This window comes from Denticeps clupeoides, chromosome 6, assembly GCF_900700375.1.
Source record: "Denticeps clupeoides chromosome 6, fDenClu1.1, whole genome shotgun sequence".
Classification (NCBI taxonomy): domain Eukaryota; kingdom Metazoa; phylum Chordata; class Actinopteri; order Clupeiformes; family Denticipitidae; genus Denticeps; species Denticeps clupeoides.
Window position 1 is genome coordinate 11,262,317 of NC_041712.1, and position 22,970 is coordinate 11,285,286.

A 22,970-nucleotide genomic window follows, 5' to 3' on the forward strand; every position below is an offset into this window, starting at 1 on the left:
CTCTGTATCAAATAAACAAATAAATGTATGCTTCTGCTTCAATTTACAGTAAGTGTAACATGCTCTAAATAATCCCCTCAACATACGGAGCCATTTCAAACTGTAATCACTGTCCTGTACCACTAGGGACTGTCCTGCGGCACATTCAAATTCAAATTTTATACACAGTCATGATGACACAGTATGATATGCACCGAAATGCTATAGACCTCAATATTGCAAGTATTCAAGTGAAACCAATATGCAAATATTGCAAACATAACCAAATAATACAATGTTATGTAATAAAATGTAGTGTTGTGGTTGTATAGCCTGTGGGAAGAAGCTCCTCCTCATTCTCTCTGTGTTGGACTTCAGGGAGCACCAGAGAGAACAGTCCATTGTTGGGGTGGCTGAGGTCCTTCACTATCCTTCACTATCTTCCTGGCCCTGGCCCTTGAAGGTCAGCGTATTGAACCACCCTCTGTAGTGCTCGCCTATCCTGCATGGTGTTGTGCCCAAACCAGGTTGAGATGTCTCCAGTCAGGATGCTCTCTATGGTGCAGGAGTAGAAGTTCCTAAGCACCTTGGAGGGCAGTCTAAAGTCTCTCAGGCGTCTGAGGTGGTAGAGACGTTGGTAGAGACGCTGTCCACCTCTCCACTGGGCTCCTGTTGGTGACAGGGGTCTGGTAGGTCCTCTCCTGCTTGGTACTGAAGTCCACTATCAACTCCTTTGCCTTGCTGACGTTCAGGTGGAGATTGTTCCAGGTAGGCCGTCTCGTCGTTGTCAGAGATCATTCCCACAGTGTCGTCAGCAAACATGATGATGGTGGTGGAGTTAGTAGTGGCTGCACAGTCATTGGTGTACAGGGAGTACAGCAGGGGGCTCGAAACACAGCCCTGGGGGGTTCCAGTGCTGAGGGTGATGGTGGCTGAGACATGTCCGCCCATCCTTACTGCCTGTGCTCTGACAGATCCACTGACAGAGCCACTATCTTGTTCCACAGCAGTACTGTCATGTCCCTTTACGTGCACGACACTGTCACGTAAAAACGTATTAGTACAGTACACTTAAAGCCATAACCCCTGCTGCCAGATTTCTGACACGTTTCCGATTCCAACAGTCGATATTTGATTACCTTTTCCTGACATTCATTAATTCTGGGGCAACACCGCATTAAGTTCCTTGTCACCCACCAGACTGACGGGTCCCCGGGAGACCCCCCCTGCCGGAAGGCTGGCATTTCAGCCCAGACGTTTATTAATAAGCTAATCAGGAACGTGGCAGGTTGAAAGCAGTGTCGTCCAGAACCTTCTGTCATCGGTCCGCCGGGTAGCCTGGACACCTGTGGACCGACGTGGGCCACCTCGCGGTGGTCCACCGACCGCTGTCCGCCAGAGGGTGGCGCGCACGGACCTTTCTTTTTATTTTTTATTTTTTGTGCCCAATGCGCACATTCGCAGGAAGAGTCTGGCAACAAAACAAAAAAAAAAAAAAAAACGAGCAGAAGGGCGAAGCTCCACAGCAGTCGGCTCCCAACTTTCACGGCGGACGGAGGGGTCCCGCACCGCGTCCTCTCGGCCGCAGTATTATGAGAAGATGTCGGTGAACGAGGTGTACGTGTTCCGACCGTTCAAGCTGATCGCCCTGCTGTGCGTGTTCCTCGCGCTGTGCCTGGACGTCGTGGCACTCCTGAGTCCCGCGTGGGTCACGGCGGAGCGCTACTCGTTGTCTCTGTGGGAGTCCTGCACCGACTCGGGGACGGACTGGAGCTGCTACTCCACCCTGAAATCCGGTAAGCGGCCGCGCTGGCAAGATGAACCGGACACCCAAACTTGCCGACCACAGTCGTAATTCGTGTAAAAAAATAAAATAAATAAATACTGTGCGAAACCACTTTTTATTAAAAAAAAAAAGAAAAGAAAAGAAAAAAAGCCACCGATCGTGTAAATAACGTTACGCGCGGCGGGGCCGGGGTCACGTCGGGTGGCGCGCTGTCACCAAGCCCACGCGTTGTTTACCTCGGACACGTGAACGCGGCCGGCCGGGCCCGGCGCTCCCGTGGCGTGATGCGGGAGGAATTTGCCACGAATTTCGGTGGCCGCGGCATATGGCATCGAACAAAGAAGCATTGTGTTGGATCTGGCGCTTTCCTCTTACGCACGCACGCACGCACTTCGCGAGTATTCCGTACGTACGCGTACATGTGTAATCTATATATAAAATTATATATATATATATATATATATCCATGTGCCAGTGTGTGAAATGTGTTTTTATTTTTTTAACTACACAGCAACTACACGCAGCTGCTTCGTGGATTGGGCGCGGGGTGGGGGTGGAGGCTGCGTGAAGTTTGTTTTACGTTGTTTCAGGGTTGTGGGGTGTCGGGGGTGCGGGTGCTGTGCGAAGTTTGCTTTTCTCACTCAGCCGCTGAATTGATGGCCGAACGGCCCCCTAACCCCGTGACGTGACGTCACCTGCCATCTGGTCGCAGCGGTGACCCCTGCGCCCATTTCCAAAGGCCGGGTGGGTGTGCAGCGCCTTTTGTTAAGCTGAGGGTGGCACCTCCCGCTTTGTTTTTTTTTTGCCTTTTCTCTTTGGCTCTCTCTGTTTTTTTGGGTTATAGGGGGTTCATGGGGCGGGTGCTGGTGCTGGTGCGAGGCGGCCTTCAGCCCCCAGAGTAATAGAATTAGGTGTGAGTCATGGTGAAACGCTCCCATTCCCGTGATCACGTGTGAAGCCGGGACCCATCCTGCAGTGCAGTCAGGTCTCCAGTGTCCCCTGAAGAAGCCTCCATACCTTCGGCTGCCGCTGTTGTCCTTTCGGTGCACAATGGTGGGAGATGGCGGGCTCCCTGCAACTGGGAGCGGGGTGTGACCACTGTGTGTCAATATTTCATTTTCACGCTGTTGTGTACATGAGTGAGAACTTTGGTAAAAAAATGATTAATAATCACGGATTTATTTAAATTTCAAATATATATTCTGTTTTTATTACAGCTCAGCAGCAGAATTATTCTGAAACAGCACTACTCTGCGCATGAACGTACATCGACGTTATTATTTCAATATTCGATCCGTCCCCGTTGTCCCTACAGCACGCGCCGGTCTGCATTGTTATAAAGGTGTGCGCTGCCTGCAGCTCGGCAGCAGCAGGGAGGCGGGTCGTCTGCTCACTCTCGTCTTCAAAGATTTGTAGATTTTAGTATTGATTGTGTTTCTTTAATATAAAAAGGATGAATTACACGGGCGCTGCGTGCTGGGCTCGTACCACACCGTGTCTAGACTCTGAATAATGCATGGCCTGGGCACGAGATACAGTAAAGCTCTTTCAGTTTCTATTGATTGATTGTTATCGGTGTGCCTGAAAAAGCGAAAGAGCGAGAGAAAGAAAAAAAGAACAGAAAGAAAGAAAGGTTGAAGTGTTTATCGTCCGTTTTACTTTTTTCTGCATCAGCTGTTCGCGCCCTGCTTTTGTGGAGAGCTCGGGCGTATCGATAGCGGTGAAGCGATTGGACGGGTGAGTTTTCCTGGCCATTGATCGGCCACATTCCTCTGGGACATCCCTGCGGTGGCGCAGTGACTCTCGGCGCTGATCAGACATGTTGGCCCCGCCCACTTGCCTGGGTCCGGACATGGACACTCACTCTCTATGCATGCGCTGGCCTTTCTGTCTGTTGTAGCCAAAGTCTAAAAAGTCTTAAATGGTGGGCTGTAAAAGCGAGAGAGCTAGAGATCTCTCCGGTAGAGAGAGAACGGGAGAACTGAAGACAGAGGCTGCTCGAATGCTGCCAGAGTTGGAACCTTGGAACTCATCTCCACTTCTTACGGCGACGTAGGATTGTATGGTTCACCATGTTTGCGATGTCCAGTGATGGTGAAGTCAAACGCGGTACAAAAAGGAGGCGCCACTAAATGTTGCCAGATTGGGCTGTTTTTACGGGATAAGGTTCTTTTGGAGACTAGGTAGTGAATTTGGTTCCTCTATATGTCTGTGGGCATGTCCATCTATGCTTATGCAGGGATTGATTCTGGCTCAGATGAATCAGATAGCACACAGGACGGAAACCTTAAATATGCATAAATTAATCTAAAAGGTTAACACATGCAGTTTTTGGCAGTTTTGCCACATTTTTGATCACGTATCTGGCAACCGCTTATGCTACTTTGCTTGTGTTCTTGACAGAACGGAGCTTAAGACGACCAGAATAAGGAAGTCGGCTGCTGAGCCCAGTTTGGGAACTTTAAGTTGTAGGTGACTGAAATATTTACACACTAATAAAAAGACGAGGGTGGGTAGTTTGTTGAAATAAGCGGGCCTGTCTTCTTGGATTACGTGTGCACGTTTATTTTTGTAAAACCTGAAGACATTCTTGATGTCACGTTAGCGAACATCCATTATTAGACTTTGAAAATAGGGCTGTGGGAGATGTGGACCCTGAGCACAATGCGCAAGGCAAGGAAAAGTTGGGCCGAGGTGCATTTACTCCTCTGCAGCAGCGGCGACAGGAGCTTGGGACCGTTATAAGGAATTCATTTGTCACAGAGCGCACTCTGTTAATACCCCACCCCACCCCGCCGCTGTCCCTCCCCAACACAGACTCTCCGAAAGCCAGCCTGAGGCTGACTGGCAGGAGTCTGGGAGAGACTCTGCGTTCCGATTTCACAGCTTCCCTCGAGCCCCTGTGACGGACAGAATGTGCTAGGTGTGTGTGTGTGTGTGTGTGTGTGTGCGCGTACGTTGGGGGCTGCAGGAATTAACTTGGCCTGATTGAGTCAGCGTTTGATGAGAACAGGCAGAGTGGATTGATTTTGTTCGGATTCTCTTCCCTCTACTCTCACTCTCAGCCCGTACCCCTCCTGCCTTTCACAGCTCCTGTCCGACTCGGCTTCACATTCAGCTGCGCTGGATCTCGGCCGTCCCGATAAACTCTTGGGGATTTGCGGCGCGCCTGTTCTAACGGCCTCCTCTTATTTCCCAGAGTTCCCGGCTGCAGGAAAAGCAATGAGCACATTGTCAGCGAACATTTACATTCCCAGGCCTCCTGCTTCGGCACACGTTGGTTCCCTCCCTCACGGAGGAGCGAGGGAGAGGCGCGGGGCGGGTGGGGCTGTGTGGTTCCTGGGGGTTTTTGGTACGGAAATGGCTTTGCGCTGACGGAGGGTTTGGTGTCGTCGCGTGTAGCGCAGGAACCTCGGCAACGTTCCGTCACGCCAGCCAGCCGCGCTCCTTCCTCTTCCAAACTTCCAGAGAAGAGTGCAAGCGTGGTCACATGACGTCACGTTGCTTATTGCGGGGTCCCTGAGGCCTTTTCTGCAGACCACTCGCACAATTTCACACGCGCCGGCGTTCCAAAAACTGATGGCGCGGTGGAATTATTTTTAGCCGAGGAACGTATTAAACATGCATCACATGACCTGCTGTGTATGTTTGGAGAACAAGCGGCAGAATGCGCCCTGATATCCTCCCGTTGTGTCTCATTGGACAGTAGTGGGGGGTTATTGTCCCCCTCCTCGCCCGTGTCTGGCAGTTGCGCCCGAGGCTGGAGGGTGGCAGCGTATGTCGGCGCACCCCTCGTTGTGCCCCTCGGTGACCCCGTCTATCCATCCCTGTCTTCTTGCAGACTGGCAGATCGCCACGTTGGTGCTGCTTTTGGCGGGCGCGGCGGTAACCCTGGTGGCCTTCCTCATCGCACTCATCTCCCTCTGCAAAGGCACGCAGAGGAAGCACTACCGCACGGTGGCCGTCTTCCTCTTCACTGCAGGTAAGCGTCCGCGCCTCACGCCTGTGTTTTCAGCTAGACGATGCCCATTATCGGTCATCGTGTGTCCGTACTATATGAACCGCGCATTTTGAGGTTTTGGTTGCGTAGACAAAATGAAACAAATGAAATATGAAGGGTCCAGTAATTCCATGCCGAACAGACTGCACCCACAATTCGTTTCAGACAAATGCCAGTCCCTCCAGGATATATTGTGATATGTCACCATGATGAATTGTGCGTGGCCTTACAATTTTGTCTGATCACTGGAACCTTTTAGTCTGTCCTGAATTTCAGATCACCATCCCCAGTGCAAAAAGCTGAGTTGTACGTCACCAAACTCATCTTCTAGTTTCTGGTTGTCCAGATGCAGGAACGTGTGACATAAATCTATCACATTAACCAACAAATGTCACTTAAAAGCAATTCCATTGAGTTTTGTACAAACACTGCATTTGATTTGTAATGAATTATACAAGAAAAAAAAAACCTCACACCTTCTCTGCAACAAAATAGAAATGTTGGTATGAAATCTGGCGTCTTAAAGACATTTAAATTGTGGAAGGACTGACAATTCATTTTTGTCAGGAGCACCCATGGTTTGTTTATTGGCACAAGTCACTCTATTTGATTATATTATAGCATGCATGATATTTTCTTAATTGAATGAATAACAGTAATGAGTAATATTTTCTCAGACAATTTACTGTTTGTGCTGGATGAGAAGTTACATGCCATAGAATTATAATGAGAAGAAAAGTCCCAAATGATATGATTAGGAAAATGATTAAGTTGTATTTTTCCAGTATCTAAAAAAAACGTTAAATGCCAGTACAGCACAAACATAATGTCTGTGGTATCTGGGGTTGCCAATGGGAATATTATTATTAACCTATTATTTGTACATAATAGGTAAGTTTTGGCTGTAATTTTGTTTGCTGCTGTAGGAGAGTTCAGTGAACAAAATGAAAGTGAGAGGCAAGGTGGCAGGAGGGGCTGCGCTGCACCGTGACACTGTAGATCAGTACAGCAGGGTCAATATTGAACACTACCGCTCAACCTCCGTGTTGTATTGCAGCTCTTGAAGATCCATCCACAGCATCGCTGTTTCAGTGGTTGCTATGCAACATCGTTGGGTCACTGTTCGGGGTGGGAGGAGATGCTCATCACGTTATATGTAGCAGCAGGTGAGACAGTAAATTAGACAGAACTGAAGCCCAGGATGCCAAGTTGGAAATGACTGTAATATTGTTTTCAGTGCATTTCAATAATCAGAAATACTACAATTAGCAGGCAATGTAACAATTACAGCTATGTAATGATGTAAATTATCTGACGCCTCATTGGCTTCAAGCTTTGACAAGAAACATCTCAGATCAAAACATGAACTTGTAAGATTGTGATTACACAAACCAGTATAAAACCACCACGTGCTGGACTTAAGCCCTGTTCAATTCTTGTATTAAGATCTAATTTGGCTGAGCCAATCACAGGCTTTAAGTGGTTCTGTACACAAAAGGCCTGTATTTGCATGTTCAGATGTCACTTGCTTGGCTGGCAGTGTTTCTGCTTGCATAGACCCAATGTGAGGGAGACATCAAAGCACTTCCCTTTTAATTAAAAGAAGAAAAATAATTCTAATCAGTTTCAGACAGGCTTGCCAGATCTAATGAGTGAACAACCTGGTTAGTGAAAAAACAAACCCGAAACCCATCTGCCAGAATAATAAATGGGATTAATATATAAAGCATGAAGGCAGAATGAATATACAAATATTTTTTTTACGGAGAACAAGGCCACTGTTCAATTGTGGTGTAAAGCCGTGTCAGGATTTTCATGATAGGACCACCCTCTTCGGTCTTTATGCCCCCCAGAGGACAGTGGAGTGAATTGGTTTGTGGTGCGGATGTCTAGTGTTGGCCGCACATGAGAGTTCACAAGCAGGCCGATCAGATTACAGCCCATTAGCCGGATTCTCATGTACAGTACAGGCCAAATGTTTGGCCACACCTTCTCATTCAATGTGTTTTCTTTATTTTAATGACCATTTACATTGGTAGATTCTCATTGAAGGCATCAGAACTATGAATTAACACATGTGGAGTTATAAACTTAACAAAAAAGGTGAAATAACTGAAAACATGTTTTATATTCTAGTTTCTTCCAAATAGCCGCCCTTTGCTCTGATTACTGCTTTGCACACTCTTGGCATTCTCTCGATGAGCTTCAAGAGGTCGTCACCTGAAATGGTTCTCCAACAGTCTTGAAGGAGTTCCCAGAGGTGTTTAGCACTTGTTGGCCCCTTTTACCTTCACTCTGCGGTCCAGCTCACCCCAAACCATCTCGATTGGGTTCAGGTCCGGTGACTGTGGAGGCCAGGTCTCCACTTTTTGTTAAGTACATAACTCCACGTGTTCATTCGTAGTTTCAGTGACCAATGTAAATGGTCATGAGAATCTAGAAAGCACATTGAATGAGAAGGTGTGTCAGATGGGCAAAATGAAAGGAAAAGAGTGGAAGCAGGAAGTTGCGTCCGTGCTCCTCTCCCTCTTTCCCCTTCAATCCGGAGAAAAGAGGCTGCCGTCGAGCACGCTCACTTACTAATGAGGAGAGGAATGTTTTCCCTTGTGGGTGATTCCTCTGAAAGAAATGCTCTAATTTATATCTGTCTCTCATTGCTCCTTCTCTTCTCCAGCCACCAGCAGACAGAGGAGCTCGGTGGAAGATCAAAAGAGCAGCCGCTGTAAATAGCTGAAAGTGTGCTGAAAGTGTGCTGTAACTGTCTTAACGGTCTCGGGATGAATGGTTGATGAGTTCAACCTGGCTTCAAATACAGGGCTACAGAGCCGGTCCAATTTCTGGTCCAACACCAACACAGACACAAATATGGACCTTAACAAGAGCAAAGAGGGCTTCATAGGCTCTCATTTGCATGCCTTTTTCCATTCTGTGTGTGTGTCTGTGTGTAGACACATGAGTGTGAACGTGGCAGTTGCTCTGTGCGCATTACATCACGTTACGCTTCTACAAATTCATCCTTCTTTCGGCCACAACAACGGCATGCTCTGCACACTGCCATACTTGGTCCTGCTGCAGTTGCCGGCGTTCCTCACTCCGAAAACAGTGTTACGTAACCCGCAGATGTCTGCTCACACGGCTTTCGTAGACACGGGGTCCTTAAGAAGCAGCTCCTGCTGCAGCAGGGAGCCTCAACTCCGCCCGAGTGTGGGGATGGAGAAGGGATCCTCGGCGTTCTCCATCCCCCACTGCTTGACTCCAACTTTCTCTCCCTTTTGTACATTGTTTTGTTCTCTTCGCTTCTCCCTTCCTCCGTCTTTCTCCCTCCGTGCCCGCACCCCTCCCTCTCGCCTTGTGTCACTTCTGTCTCCTCGGTACGGGAGGAAGTTGTTCCCAGAGCCGAGACTGAAAAACTAAAGCAATCCAAATGAGCCTTGTTAAGTGGAATGTGCTGCTGGCATTCGGGCAGGAGCACCCCTGGGTCGGGTCAGAGGAGAGGAGAGGAGAGGAGAGGAGAGGAGAGGAGAGGAGAGGAGAGGAGAGGAGAGGAGAGGAGAGGAGAGGAGAGGAGAGGAAAATAAAGGGTCGAGGAGGAGAGGAGTCAAGTCTTTGGTCGGCCAAATGAGCTGCCCTCTGGTTAGCGGTCCGAGTGAACCCTCCTCAGACGCGCAGTTGGCCATGAACAGGCAAGTCGTGGATCCACCCACAGCAGAAGCGTAATGAATGTAGATTAATAAACGAGGAAGGATGGAATCGATAGTCTGATTGGAGTTTGTTTTATGAGGAGCCACTTGGCGAGCCGCTGCACAGCTTAGCAGGATGAATGAGGGGAAGCGATAAAGAGGCAAATTAGTGGATCGGTAGCCTTGGGACCTCTGCATACGAAGGCCGGTCTGAAACTGTAACTATGACAACTGGAGGGTAGCAATTAGCCAATGCAAGTTCCTCGGTGGTGTCAGAATCCAGGGGCCGCAGAATAATGGAAGCAGATGTTGTGCCGTGGAGAGACGGGCCAGTGTGCTGATTTCCTGCCGACGAGGCCGGTTTTATGAACATGCGTAAGCAACTCTCTCCAGTTAGTCGTTTTTATAATGCACGACACCCAATTAGTTATTAATATAATGTAGGAAGGTTGAGAAAGAATGAACTGATTTAGATCAGGTATGACCAGCAGGAGGTAGGTGAACGAGGTTAAAGATGATAGATGTCTGGCAGGGATTTAAAAATGTCATTTGTTAATATAAGCAGTTGGCAGTCAATAGTATTTAAATACAAAACATTCATTTGAGAATAATTTACTGTTGGTATTGATCAACTGTGTTATATTATTGTTTTAAAGCATCTTTGTAGTTTGTATTTCATCTAGTGTTTGTCTGTAAGTGTGTGTGTGTGTGTGTGTGTGGGTGGATGGGGGAGAGATGTGATTCTGAAGTCTGCACTAACAAGCAGCTGTTATAGCCTCATAAGGAGGGGCAAACACAGTGTGAGAAGACCTCCAGGGTTTGTGTGTATGTGTGTGTGCCTGTGTGTGTGTGTGTGTGTGTGTGTGTGTGTGTGTGTGTGTGTGTGTGTGTGGTGTGTGTGTGTGTGTGTGTGTGTGTGTGTGTGTGAGATAGAGAGTTCCAGAACTACATCCCCGGAGTCAGTCTTGCCCCGGAGAGTTTGTGTGTGTTCGTATACTGCCTGAAACTGGGCTGCCCATCGGTGAATCAGTCCTTCGCAAGAAAAACAATGACACAGACACACATACACACAGCTGTTCACAAGTATTTTTTTTTTTTTTTTTAATAAAACAAATATCTTGATTTGCAGAATTCTTGTCTCTCCGCCCCCTCCATGGTCTTCATTAGTGCCAAGTGTGAAAACTAAGCTCAGCTCATAGGCAGGGTTCATTTCCCCGGCCACTCCTCAGGCACACGGCACCACATTGGGCAGCGAACAGTAAACAGGAAGGACTTCACCGCACCCATCCCAGTGTAAATAAGGTAGCAAGCTTAGAGAGAACTGTGTCAGTGTTCAGCAGAAACGTCCTGTTTTTCTTGAGAATAATGCAGATATGTACCACCGAGGTTCAGGGCGTAGAATGATGACATGGATCGATGTGATTACCACAACAAAATGCTATTCAGTTTCATTTTTTTCCTAAATATTTTGGACATTTGTGACTGCAGATAAGTGCTGTATGAAATATTTCTCTGTTTTGCCATATTAACATTTTGATGACTGGTTCCTTGTGCGTAAAATTATTGTTCCAAATGAGGTTTTCCCACAGAAGATGTCCCGGTATGGGTTCTGGAGCACATGATTAGGATTCAGTGTTTATGGATAGGGAATGACTGACTGAATGACATTTCCATTCCAATGTTCCGGGTTTGCCATAAACATGATAATTCGTTAATGACCACTTGATCCTAATTACGCAATTGCTGGAATGAATTCTAAGTATGGGGTGCGCCGTGGGTTTGCTTTGTCTTGTTGTACCCTTTTTTGTTGCTCTTGACTACTGTCAAAAGTTTGGACACACCTACTAATTTATGGGTCTTGCATTCTTTGCATTTTTATCATTATGGAATAAAACTGAAGACACAGGACTATGAAATAACATAATACTAAAAAAACAACAACTTTTGATTATGACAATATAGAACATAGCAGTCATGAAGGTAAAAAGAGGTGACTGCTACAAAACAGATTCATCAAACATACTTCACTTTCTCCTGCTACAAAAAAAGCATTGGATCCTTCAAAATGGCTCCTTCTTAAGGCAGAAATATACTTGCTGTTAACTACGTACGTACATATGTTCAGTCATGGTCCGTATCCTGCGTTTCTTTGCATCGGTTTTTGTGCACATACTCAAAAACGTAACATATACAACACCTGCATAATTTTATAGGGGCAGTGTTGCGATATCTACACTCAACAGATGACATTTTAACATTTGACATTTTAAGATACAGGGATTCATTTATTTATTTGATTTACGACCCCTGGTGGTAAGGAGTACACACTACAGTACAAGATATAAAAACAATATAAAAGAACACAATTAAACAATATAAGGTACAAGCGACATTGGGGGGTGTTCAAGGACATCATAAATATATAGAGAAGGGGAAAAGGGCTTAAGTCAGTAAGACTTAAGTCAGTAAGACTTTCGTCTGTTGGCTTTGCACCTGATTGATCTGAGCCTTTTTCCGGAGGGCAGTATGTTGAATAGTTAGGATGTAGGTGGTCTTTCATGATTGTCCTGGCTCTGGAGAGACACCTAGAGCTGGGAGGGGTGGGGAGTGGACAGCTGATCATCTTCTCTGCTGCTCTGGTGACTCTCTTGTTGGCTACTGTAAAACCAGCGATAAAAGGACACCAGCAGGTCGGTCTGCAGCCTGTTCCATCAGGACCCTGCGGTATTTGTGTTTGTAGTCCTAGACAGGTCCTCAGAGATGTGCGTCCTGAGGAACTTGAAGGAGGCCACTTGTTTGTGACACATAAGTGTGTTCATGACACATAAATTTTGTATTTACCTCTGAACACACAACATGGATACAGGTTTAGCCACCGATTCCTCATCCCCATGTATATCCGCTAATCAGAGTCCATTATTGACCTTATGACAGCGCGCCACTGCCTGGACCATGTTTACTCTGGATGTAGCACTGAACATGTTTATCATGGATTCTGATTGGTTGTTTCTGTGACTTTTTCTCTCTCCTCAGTGGTTCTTCAGGCCTGCGCACTGGTCCTGTACCCCATCAAGTTCATTGACGGCACAGTTCTTCAGACCTACCACGAGTTTAACTGGGGCTACGGCCTGGGCTGGGGGGCCACCATCTTCATGCTGGGGGGGGGCATTCTGTTCTGCCTGAGAACGGACATGTACGAGGACGCCATGTACTGAGTCCTCACTCTTGCACACACACACACAACCCTTTAACATGCTGTATTCTGTAGCACATATGAAACGCATCCCTTAAATAATTACTGACAGATTTTCAGGAGACAAGGACGGCTCGCCTCATGTTTGAAGTTAAACAGACAAAGCTACATTGCACACACACTGAAACACATCATTGTCATACACGCGCACACTCACAGGCTCATGAGAAAAATACACACCAGGCACTCTGTTATTTATAGGCCCGGTGACTGCAGGAGATGAAGACAGAAGGACAGCTGGGTGGACCGGAATGGCGCGTCCCACAATCCGCTGAGGGGGGGGGGCGGTCATTTTAAATGGACTTTGGGATTTGCTTCTCTCTCTTTGTCTCTTTCTCTCTTTCTGTGGAGCTTCATGGATCTTCATTCTGCCTCCAGACGAGCGGGAGGTTCTTAGTGACAGTCAATAGATTGCTTTCTATTAAAAAAAAAAAAAAAAAAGTACTAAATATATAAATATCATTCTTTTGTATATTACATTTCTTGTGTTGCATTTTATGATATACAACTTGATATACATCATCATGTTCAAGTGTTCCTGTATTCCCTCATAGGAAGATTTATTTTCTGTTCTGTTGTTTGATAATTGCGGTTGTTTTGGAGCATGGAAGGCTCTTGCTGGCTGTATTTTTTTATTTAATTTTTTTCATTTTCTTTGGGGGGGGGACACACGTTCTTTGCCCCCAAGTCTATGTATGAACATCCAGCAAGCATATTGCTTTCCCTTCTTATTCCATCTACCATTTGAAGAGGGGAATAAACAGCGCTGCTACCTGCAAACCCAACAGCGTGTCAGACTGTGTTGTTTTACAGGGACAGAGGCAGTTCTAGCTCTTTCTCTTTAAGGTGCTGTTGATGGTATGGAGGCCAGGCACAGGTCAGATACAACTGTAGGACCACTAGGTGGCAAATTTCTACATTTCTGTATATTAATAATAGGGTTGTCAAAATTCATGTGTTGATCACTGTGATTCATTTTTACATATATACTTTAAGATGTCTGTGAAGATTCTCGTTTCTACATTAAAGTAAGAAAGTCCAGTTGCCATGACTCAACTTTCAGACATACTTTAAGGTGGCTGTGTTTTTTAATCCCCGTTTGGGGTCTGAACAATGAAAAGGATGAAATCCTTTTTAGCAAAAAACAAACTATACATAAAGATGAAGATGGACATTGAAGGAGTTTTGGGGACACATATGGCTGTCCAGCTGCTCAGAAACATGGGAGCAAAACACTGTCAGCCACAATCAGATGAAAACATTTAAATGCACATAGTACCACAAGACGTGGTTAAAAGCATTTTGGGCCACTTTCCCACACTTGTATTTGTCTCACTGAAATATACTTGCTGTGAGCTATGCATGCATGGCTTTAGAAAGTTGCGTTGTTAACATTTGTGCAGATATACTTCCGTAATGTGTGTCGTAATATGTAGTATGTACTCATTATACCTATAAAATTGGGTATAAGTACATTAGGTATAGTTCTGCCTTTAGTCTTGGGAGTGATCTCAATCATTTAATTGCAAAATGTGTGAAGTAGTTATATTTATTTGAAAGTCCTAATATATTGTAATACACACAGGAAGGAGAGTACCACCACTTAGTTGGTAACGTCCTGCCTCCTGTGAAAGGAACTGAAAGTCTTTATGTTCAAATTAAATATACGAAATGCTGGAATATAAGAATGTAAGCATGTTGGCTTTGTATGTGGTTTTATATTACCTGCAATTAGAATAACTTGTTGCACAGAGGGGTTTTTTTTAAATGTAGAGGCACGACCTGAGCGTGAATGGCAGTAACAGGATCTGTACTGCTCAGCACTTACACACCCCTACAGGCTGAACACCCAGCTACGAAAGGAACACGACACCTCCACTTCCTCTGTCCCTCGCACCACGGAAACGGACACGAAGAGCAAATAGCTCCTACCCAATTATACCTGTCGCTGCTAATGTGAGAGCTGGAGTTTTGAGGCCTGGTCGGATGTGTGAATGAAGGGGCTGTGACGGGACCCTAATGAGGTCTGCTAGAGCAAAACAGGGAGGATATCGATGGGCCCGTGCAAGACCTCTCACAGAAACTAATAGCAGAGAGACCCAGAGAGAGAGAGCGAGAGACCCTGAAGATCTTGGGGCCGACATTAATCACAGAAGCCGCATGCTATTAGCTGCCTCCCGCAAGCGCCCTTATGAGACGCACGCTGACACAATACCTAATCTAATCTCAGACAAGGAATTGAGCTCTGTGATTGGATTTCGCAGAGAGGAGGGGTAAAAAAAGAAGAAGAAAACGAGCGAGCAAGACACCCGTTCCCACTTTTTCATTCAGAGAATGCAGTCGGCGCAGATGCTTACACAGCTTGTCACTGCAGTCCAAGAAAATAGCAGATAATTGGTTCATCATGAAGCTGATAATTACTGTGCCGTGGCGTCAATTTTCCCATTTTCCCAGTCAGGTTGCTCCCTGAATGGCTATTCAGGAGGGCAGAAATAACTGGCGATGTCGTGCCAGCGTTTCATATGACTCCCCTGTAGACTGCAGCAGTTCACCCTCTTATTTGGGTTTGTGTGAGAAACACTTTGGCCCAAAAAAATTACAAATTTATGCACTTCCTGAGCCCTTTCGTTTTCGGTTTCCCCGGGTGTAAACTGCTGAGACAAAATTAGCCAATTTCTGCAGGAGCATTCAGAGCGGAGCGTGTCCAGCCATCACAACATCCAGCACACAAACAGGCTCATTTTCACCAACCAGCCGCATATTTCAAAAAGTCTGTTCCCACTGAACTGTAAATAACAGGGTGGAATATTTCATCCCCCCTGCCAGGGCTCTCATCCCGATGTGCTGTAACACCTTCGGATTTAAACAGACGCCTGCCGAGCCAGCCAGTGTCCATGGTGATGGGGACAAAGGCGTAGCATATTCACCTTAGTGGAACAGAAAGGAAAGAAATGTCTAGAAACACAACCCAGGCATGTTTCCCTCAGACATCACTGTGGTTTCTTTTATCACTGGCTGGCATCTTTCATCCTCCCAGCAAGACTAATCCAGAGTCGTCTGAAATCATGGCCTTTTTTGGTCCATTTCAGTCACAGCAGGGCTGCTAGTTAAAGCCACCTGCAGGGTTCACTGAAAAGGCAAAATGCCAGCTCTGAAAATATGTGACCTCTGACCCCTTGACCCAACACCACCAAAATCGAATGTTGTTGAGCACCTGCTGGTTTTAAAAAGACCAGTCCCAGTCCTCTTTATCAAGCACTATCCACCGACAGGATGGAACTCATTAATTACAAAAACCAGACATGTCTACCAGGAAATGTTATGCCAACCAACCACACACACATGCATTTTAACTACAACTGCCTTTGCATTTGTTTAATCAAAACTAGGCATCACCAGGGTGTATTAATAGATTAATCAGTTTAAATGATAAACAATATGCTTCTAGAGACAAGAAAAACATTTGCCCAGAATGATCTGAACTGGTGTTTCTGCTGAAGACTCGCTGAAGGTCTCCAGCTGTTAGATGGTGAACGTGCCGGTTCCTTGGCCACACAGTACCTGCTGCAGCACCTGACCAAACCCAATGGAGCGCAGTAGCTTCCAGCTGGGGTGCTCTCTCCCAGACAGACCCACAGCGGGTAGTGTTTCAAGGTGGAGGTATTTATCTATTTATTTAGTTTTTATATGACCATTTATATTTACATTGGTAGATTCTCACTGAAGGCATCAGAACTATGAATGAACACATGTGGAGTTATGTACTCAACAAAAAAAAGGTGAAATAACTGAAAACATGTTTTATATTCTAGTTTCTTCTAAATAGCCGCCCTTTGCCCTGATTACTGCTTTGCACACTCTTGGCATTCTCTCGATGAGCTTCAAGAGGTCGTCACCTGAAATGGTTTTCCAACAGTCTTGAAGGAGTTCCCAGAGGTGTTTAGCGCTTGTTGGCCCCTTTGCCTTCACTCTGTGGTCCAGCTCACCCCAAACCATCACGACTGGGTTCAGGAGGCCAGGTCTCCACTTTTTATCTTCAGTGAGAATCTACCAATGTAAATGGACGTGAAAATAAAGAAAACACATTGAATGAGAAGGTGTGTCCAAACCTTTGGCCTGTACTGCATATATCTCATTGTACATATCTCCCAATGCGCTATCAAAGCGCGGTTCAGTGTGGTTTCATTGTGCGACACAGAGCCCTGAACAGCTGTGTGTTGTGACAGACGTTCTTTGTCACTTAATAAAACATTTTGCTCAAGTCTGGTCCACATTGTAGCTTAACACTGAATAATTGCACAAATGCCCAAAAGACCTTTAACCAGAGTAAAATGACTGTAGCCCACAATAGCCCATTTTGTTGATTCATTGATTCAACCACCACATCCACTGCAGCCCAGTTCTTTAAAACATCTCTGTATGCTGTGTTCATATACATGAATATCCAGTGAACAGCTCTAACAATGTACCATGCAGTTAAAACGGTCTGTTAAGAGGTGCATTCCGATGCATTCCAGATCACTGAGGTCACTGAGCATTCCTCTCCCTCGCATTTTTCCATGATTTATGGTCACATTACATTTGTGTGTTTGGGAGAACCAGAAACCATGGGGAAAAAATTATAATGCATAATTTATATCCTATTTTTCCTCCACATATCTAGAGACGCAGAGAGATGGAAACCTTGTGGGTTGCCTTTTTTTAAAGCAAGCTGTTCTTCAGTCACCTATGTCACCATGTTGTGTGTGTATGTTTTATCAGTGGTCATGAGTCAATATGTACCTATTTTTAGAACCGACCTTCAAAGAATTTCAGGACTTCAGTGCTGAGCCACATGGGTGAAGGCCCTTGGGTCTGAGGTGAGTCTTTAAAATGCCACATGGCTCTTTCCCCACAGACAGGCAGTGTGGTTACAGGCCAGCACCGGGTGTGTTTTAATGTTACTCCATGAAAACATTAGCTTGTTGTGTTCCTGTGACAGCACTGAAAACACATATATGACATACAGAAAAATACAGGAAACTGACCCAAGATCACCTATGCTAAAAAAAAACTCATTTCATGCCTTATAGTGTGTGAAGCACATTGCAGCACAGTCTGATCTGAGAAATCCTGCTCATTCAAGACAACGGGTGCTGTAGAATAAAAAAATGCAGTTTTCCCACAGTTCTTAGCCCATAACATCCCAACAAAAACATCCCATGATCCTCAGGGACCAGCAGCTGTAGAGGGTGGGAACTCGGAGGAGAAACTCTATACGAATGTCTGATATTTCACCCGCATCCCAGCACCCAGTCCTTGCTTCTCATTTTATCATATTAGTCACACACACACACACACACACACACTCTTTAAATAGAAGTGCCAGTCAAATATTTTAATCAAATTCACAATCTGCAGTAATATCCGCCTAGTGTGGAGATTGAGGAAAATTGGTTATGTACAAATGTTGGTGTGTGTGTGTGTGTGTGTGTGTGTGTGTGTGTGTGTGTGTGTGTGTGTGTGTGTGTGTGTGTGTGTGTGTGTGTGTGTGTTTGTGTGTGTGTTAGTCCCAGGTGTGCTGGGAACTCATCAAAAAGAGTGTGAGTATTTTTAGTGCCTCTGGATTTAGTGCCACCACAACTCCACAACCCAGCACCTCCAGACTGGTGGCACTTCACCTTGTGTCTCCTTAATACCAAACAGTGTTGGATCTTCACAGTTTAGAGCAGGGATATTTTGGGGACATACCAGTTTCTGGGTTGTAGCTGTTATCTGGGTCTGAAGAAGACCTGTGTTCAGGTGAAAGAAGGAAGCCCAATTGTTTGGACTTCCTCCATGCAGGTTCTTGTTTTTGTCAGTGCTCTCCTGCACTGTATATAATCTGATTCACCTTTTGTGGCAAACCATGGCAACATGGCAGGTCTGGAGCGGAAGGCAGGTCTTAGGTGAGCTCATGAATATGCAGGGATGTTACTTGTATTATTTAAAAGCTCATTTGATGGTGAGTGTGTGTGTGTGTGTGTGTGTGTGTGAGGGAGAGAGAGAGAGAGAGAACAGTTGTGTTTAGGGGCTCTGCTTGTTGACAGGATGTACCTTTATCAGCAGTGTGACCTTCGTCACCCCTGTAGGTGTGTATGATGATATTAAATTCACACTCTTGTCCTTTTGGCAGGTTCTTCTGCTCTGACACCTGGCTATTCACACACCTCTCTAAGAACTTAACAACACACACAGAGACAGACACACACTCAAATACATGCACAATAATAAACTTTTCTCATCCATAATTTAAACCTAATCTAAATATATCCATAATAACTCATATTTAGGAGGCTTTTAAAATAAAAAAACGGTTGCTGACTATGTAAAAACGTGTTTATGAATACATTTACATTTGCACACATACATAAACAGAATGTGGGAATGTGTTGTTGTTTGTGTCAGCAGAGTAGTCTGTCCTGTGAGGACAGTAACAAGCCTGTCCCTGTCTCACACCTCCACAGGGACAGATACCAGTTACTGACCACACAAAACAAAGCAAAAATGAAAAAGGCTCCTATAATGAGATACCCGGTTAATTACCACTACATGACTGAGGGCACCTAACGGTATTCAGCACCCTTAATGGAACACACAGCCATTTAGGACACTATTATGGGTGAAAAAATACAATTAACTGCCCAACCATGGATCTCTATTGTGGTAGGGCATGATTGAGAGCAATGGAAAGCTTCCTACTGGGTGCCTCTCCAGAGAGCAAATATGATTCAGCATCACAATGTGTCATTAAACAAAACAAATGTCCTTCTACTTTTCAAAAGTCTGTCATTAATGTTGACACACTGTATTATAATTCTGGCACTTTGACACGTGGAGTTAAATAAAATTATTTCATATTACATAGTTTATGGTTGCACTATATAACGCTGCATATTTTCATGTTTTATTACCCACACTGCTTGCCTAATTGAGATCAGTTTGGCAGGTGATACTCCAGAACCACGAAACTAATCAATCAATAAATGGATGTGAATAAGTCCACAGTAATAAACCAGGTTGATGCTATTCAAGCTTCTCTGTGACATTCTGCCCATTTTTCACCAGCATCAGGATGGAGAGCTATGAGTTAGAGTACAGAAAAGGTCAAGGGAGAAAGGAGAGAGGACAAGGCATCTGAAAAGGACAGATATCAAAGGAAACTGACAGATTGAGGTATTTAAACATTAAAAATGGTAACTCTGACCTTCAATGCACACATACGCTGCAAGTAGGCAATACCATTTGTTTACCTTTCACTCGGTTTCTAAAGCGCCATTTTTGCTGGCTCTTGTCTGCAAAGGGAATAAAAAAAGACAAAAACCCAAAGATTTCTTCCAACCTTCTCTTCACAGTCACCCATCGATTTTGCACTAGGGAAACAAGGGAGCAAAAAGCCTTTAGCTGATCAATTAAGAAAATAGCAGACACTGCGGTCATGGGCCGACACCATATGGATCCTCCCTTGTGTGGAGTAAGCAAGCGCCCTTCGATCTTCTCCCAGAAAAAGACAGGCCCGGGGGAAGAGGTCTTTTCATCCTCCCATGTCTGTGTTTTCAAGGAGAAAAGCTGATTCAGATGAGGAACCCCAAAACCCAGTATGCTGGAGGCAAAACCTTACCTGGCAATAACCGTCACTGCTGTTCAGATGTGTGGTCTAAACTCAAAGGCCTCGTAGTGATGTTGCTTTTCTCCCCTATAATATCTGGGGTGTTAAATATTAACCCCAGAACTGCCGGTTGCAGTCCCACCCCCCCCAACCACCATGCCACGGGTGTCAGCACCACTCTGGTGTTGGGTCTGACCTGGCTTCAGTGTGTTTAAATGTATCTTGTATCAAATTATCGAGGCTGGTCAGGCTGTACAGCATGAAATGGGGGTATGAGGGAAGATCATAATTACATTTCATCAGAATGTGAACATCTCAACACAGCACAGCTGGGAATGAAGGCAGCTTCAGCTAGAGACTAGTAAACATGGTGAGTGGGCGAACATGGAGAGAGCTCTCAAGAGGGGAAGCAAGAAGGAGATGTGTGTGCGGTTTGCGTGTATTGCTTTGTCAGCCTGTCAGAGTGTGTGCGTGTGTGTGTTTTGTGGCATATGCCTGCCTTCACACTGTGTGTGTTTCGCTGTTGTTGTCCTGTTGCTCTGACAAGCCTTTATTTCATATTTTATAGTGTGTTTTTCTCTGTATCAAAATGTAAAACCATATACTGATTCATGCACCCTGACATCATCCCTAAGCTTAAAGTTTGTGCAAAAATATTGTTGATCACACCAAGTATTTAAAGGCTTAAAGATCAGTATACTCTGCTGGGGGCGTGTCTATTGAAGCAACTGAAACTGCATCTTTCTTCCTAGGCTGAAAAATTAACGTTCAATCTAGCATATTTATTGAGCAAGTACATAAATGCAGAGATAGAATTCAATTTGGGAGCAGACAATGATCTTATAACAATCAACTTCATCCTACTTACTCTGCAACAGAATTATGTAGTATGTATTAGCATCTAGCATAAACTAGTCAGTTATTGTCGTCACACTCACCATAAACAGTGACCTGTTCATCGGAGTTGTCGCTGATGAAAGTTTTTGAAATGAGCTGGAATAAAATGGTGTTGGTTGTGATCCTGAGTGCTCCATCAGTGTGGCTCCAAACAAAACCATTCCTCGTCTTCTTAGTAACATCACATTTGAGATATCTGAGTAACAACACTGATTCTGAAATCCTTGGAAGAGACGTTACATGTGTGAAGAGGTAGAAAACAAACTTGCAATGGAGCGGGATAACCACTGATGCTAATGTGATCTGCCTTTCATTCTAAGTGGCATCATGCTAAGTAGTGTCTCAAATGGGCTTCCATACTAAACAAGCAGCTGACAGCACCAGGTATCTTAGTATATGGTTTTACAATGTGATTCAATGTATGTTACACTGTACTCTATGGGATATTTTTAGACATTGGGTCTTCTCCCCACTGCTCTTCTCCCTCTACACCAATGACTGCACCTCCTGGAACTCCTGAAGTTTGCAGACCCAGCAAGAGGATGAGACAGCTGAAGAAGTCCAGTCTTCTACAGGAGCTGCTGATCCTGTTCTACACTGCAGTCACTGAGTCTGTCCATTCTCCATCACAGTCTGGTATGGAGCACCCATAGAGATATACACTAGATGTTGCATTCAGCCTCTCAGCATGCATCAATACTGCCACCATTCATCCACACATCTATGACGGTACAAGCGAAGATGCCAGACTTTTGCGGCAGGTGTGGCTGTAATAATGAGCGAACAAAGAATCAATGCATAACATTTCATAATTTTTTATTTTATCATATTATCATATTTATCATATTGTATGTTGCAAAATGTTCAACTAATAAATATCATTTATTTACAGACCAGAGCATCTGTCTTCACACCCCCACCACATAATAATGGCACAGCTTCTGTTCTGAATCCTGTATATATTGTATAGTTAGTTCACTGTCTATAGTTCTTTTATAGTTCCAAAGTTATACAAGCAGGCTGTTGGTGGGTTACAGCTACTCCCACCACACAGGAAAGACACAGCTTTTGTACTGACGCCTGTATATATTGCAGCTCATTGTTTATAGTTCTTGACAAATCTATACAAAATGCCTCTGTGTATGGACCTGCCCTGTCTATAGTTATTTTTTCAAATAAGCAGGTAAATGTATTTTCCTTGTCTGAAGAATGTATTGTGTACACTTCATGGTCTATAGTTCAAATCTATACAAATGCCTGTTGCTTTGTATAATAAATGTATGAGTGGTAACGCTACAGGGCTTATCATGAAGACTGCCAGGGTCTTTCAGCTGACTTTACTGAAAGTTTTTGTGGTCTTTGTATTTGCATTGTTTTGCGTGTAATAGGAGTGTAGTTTAAGTTTATTTAGATTGAAAAAAATACATGGATGTGTTTTCTTTATTTTCATGACCATTTACATTGGTACTTTAATTTACTTTACTTAGCAGACGCTTTTATCTAAAGCAACTTACAAGATTCTCACTGAAGGCACCAAAAACTATGAATGAACACGTGTAGAGTTATGTACTTAACAAAAAGTGGAGACCTGGCCTCCACAGTCACCGGACCTGAACCCATTCGAGATGGTTTGTGGTGAGCTGGACCGCAGAGTGAAGGCAAAGGGGCCAACAAGTGCTAAACACCTCTGGGAACTCCTTCAAGACTGTTGGAGAACCATTTCAGGTGACGACCTCTTGAAGCTCATC

General features: G+C 44.9%; 1 protein-coding gene across 1 annotated transcript; it reads left to right on the plus strand.

Moving 5' to 3' along the window:
* Nucleotides 1–1,461: 1,461 nt before the first annotated feature.
* LOC114792692 (transmembrane protein 47-like) lies at nucleotides 1,462–13,483 on the plus strand. Its single transcript, XM_028984042.1, has 3 exons — nucleotides 1,462–1,775; nucleotides 5,607–5,747; nucleotides 12,479–13,483. The coding sequence occupies exons 1-3, from the start codon at nucleotides 1,580–1,582 to the stop codon at nucleotides 12,658–12,660; spliced, it is 519 nt and encodes a 172-aa protein (XP_028839875.1). The 5' UTR covers nucleotides 1,462–1,579; the 3' UTR covers nucleotides 12,661–13,483.
* The last annotated feature ends 9,487 nt before the right edge of the window (nucleotides 13,484–22,970 follow it).

What these genes read in the sequence shown, in the direction of transcription:
- LOC114792692 (XM_028984042.1), top strand. Translation starts at nt 1,580, where the DNA reads ATGTCGGTGAACGAGGTGTACGTGTTCCGACCGTTCAAGCTGATCGCC. An exon ending in CTACTCCACCCTGAAATCCG is followed by an intron (nt 1,776 to 5,606) that starts GTAAGCGGCCGC and finishes GTCTTCTTGCAG; the next exon opens with ACTGGCAGATCGCCACGTTG. An exon ending in CGTCTTCCTCTTCACTGCAG is followed by an intron (nt 5,748 to 12,478) that starts GTAAGCGTCCGC and finishes CTCTCTCCTCAG; the next exon opens with TGGTTCTTCAGGCCTGCGCA.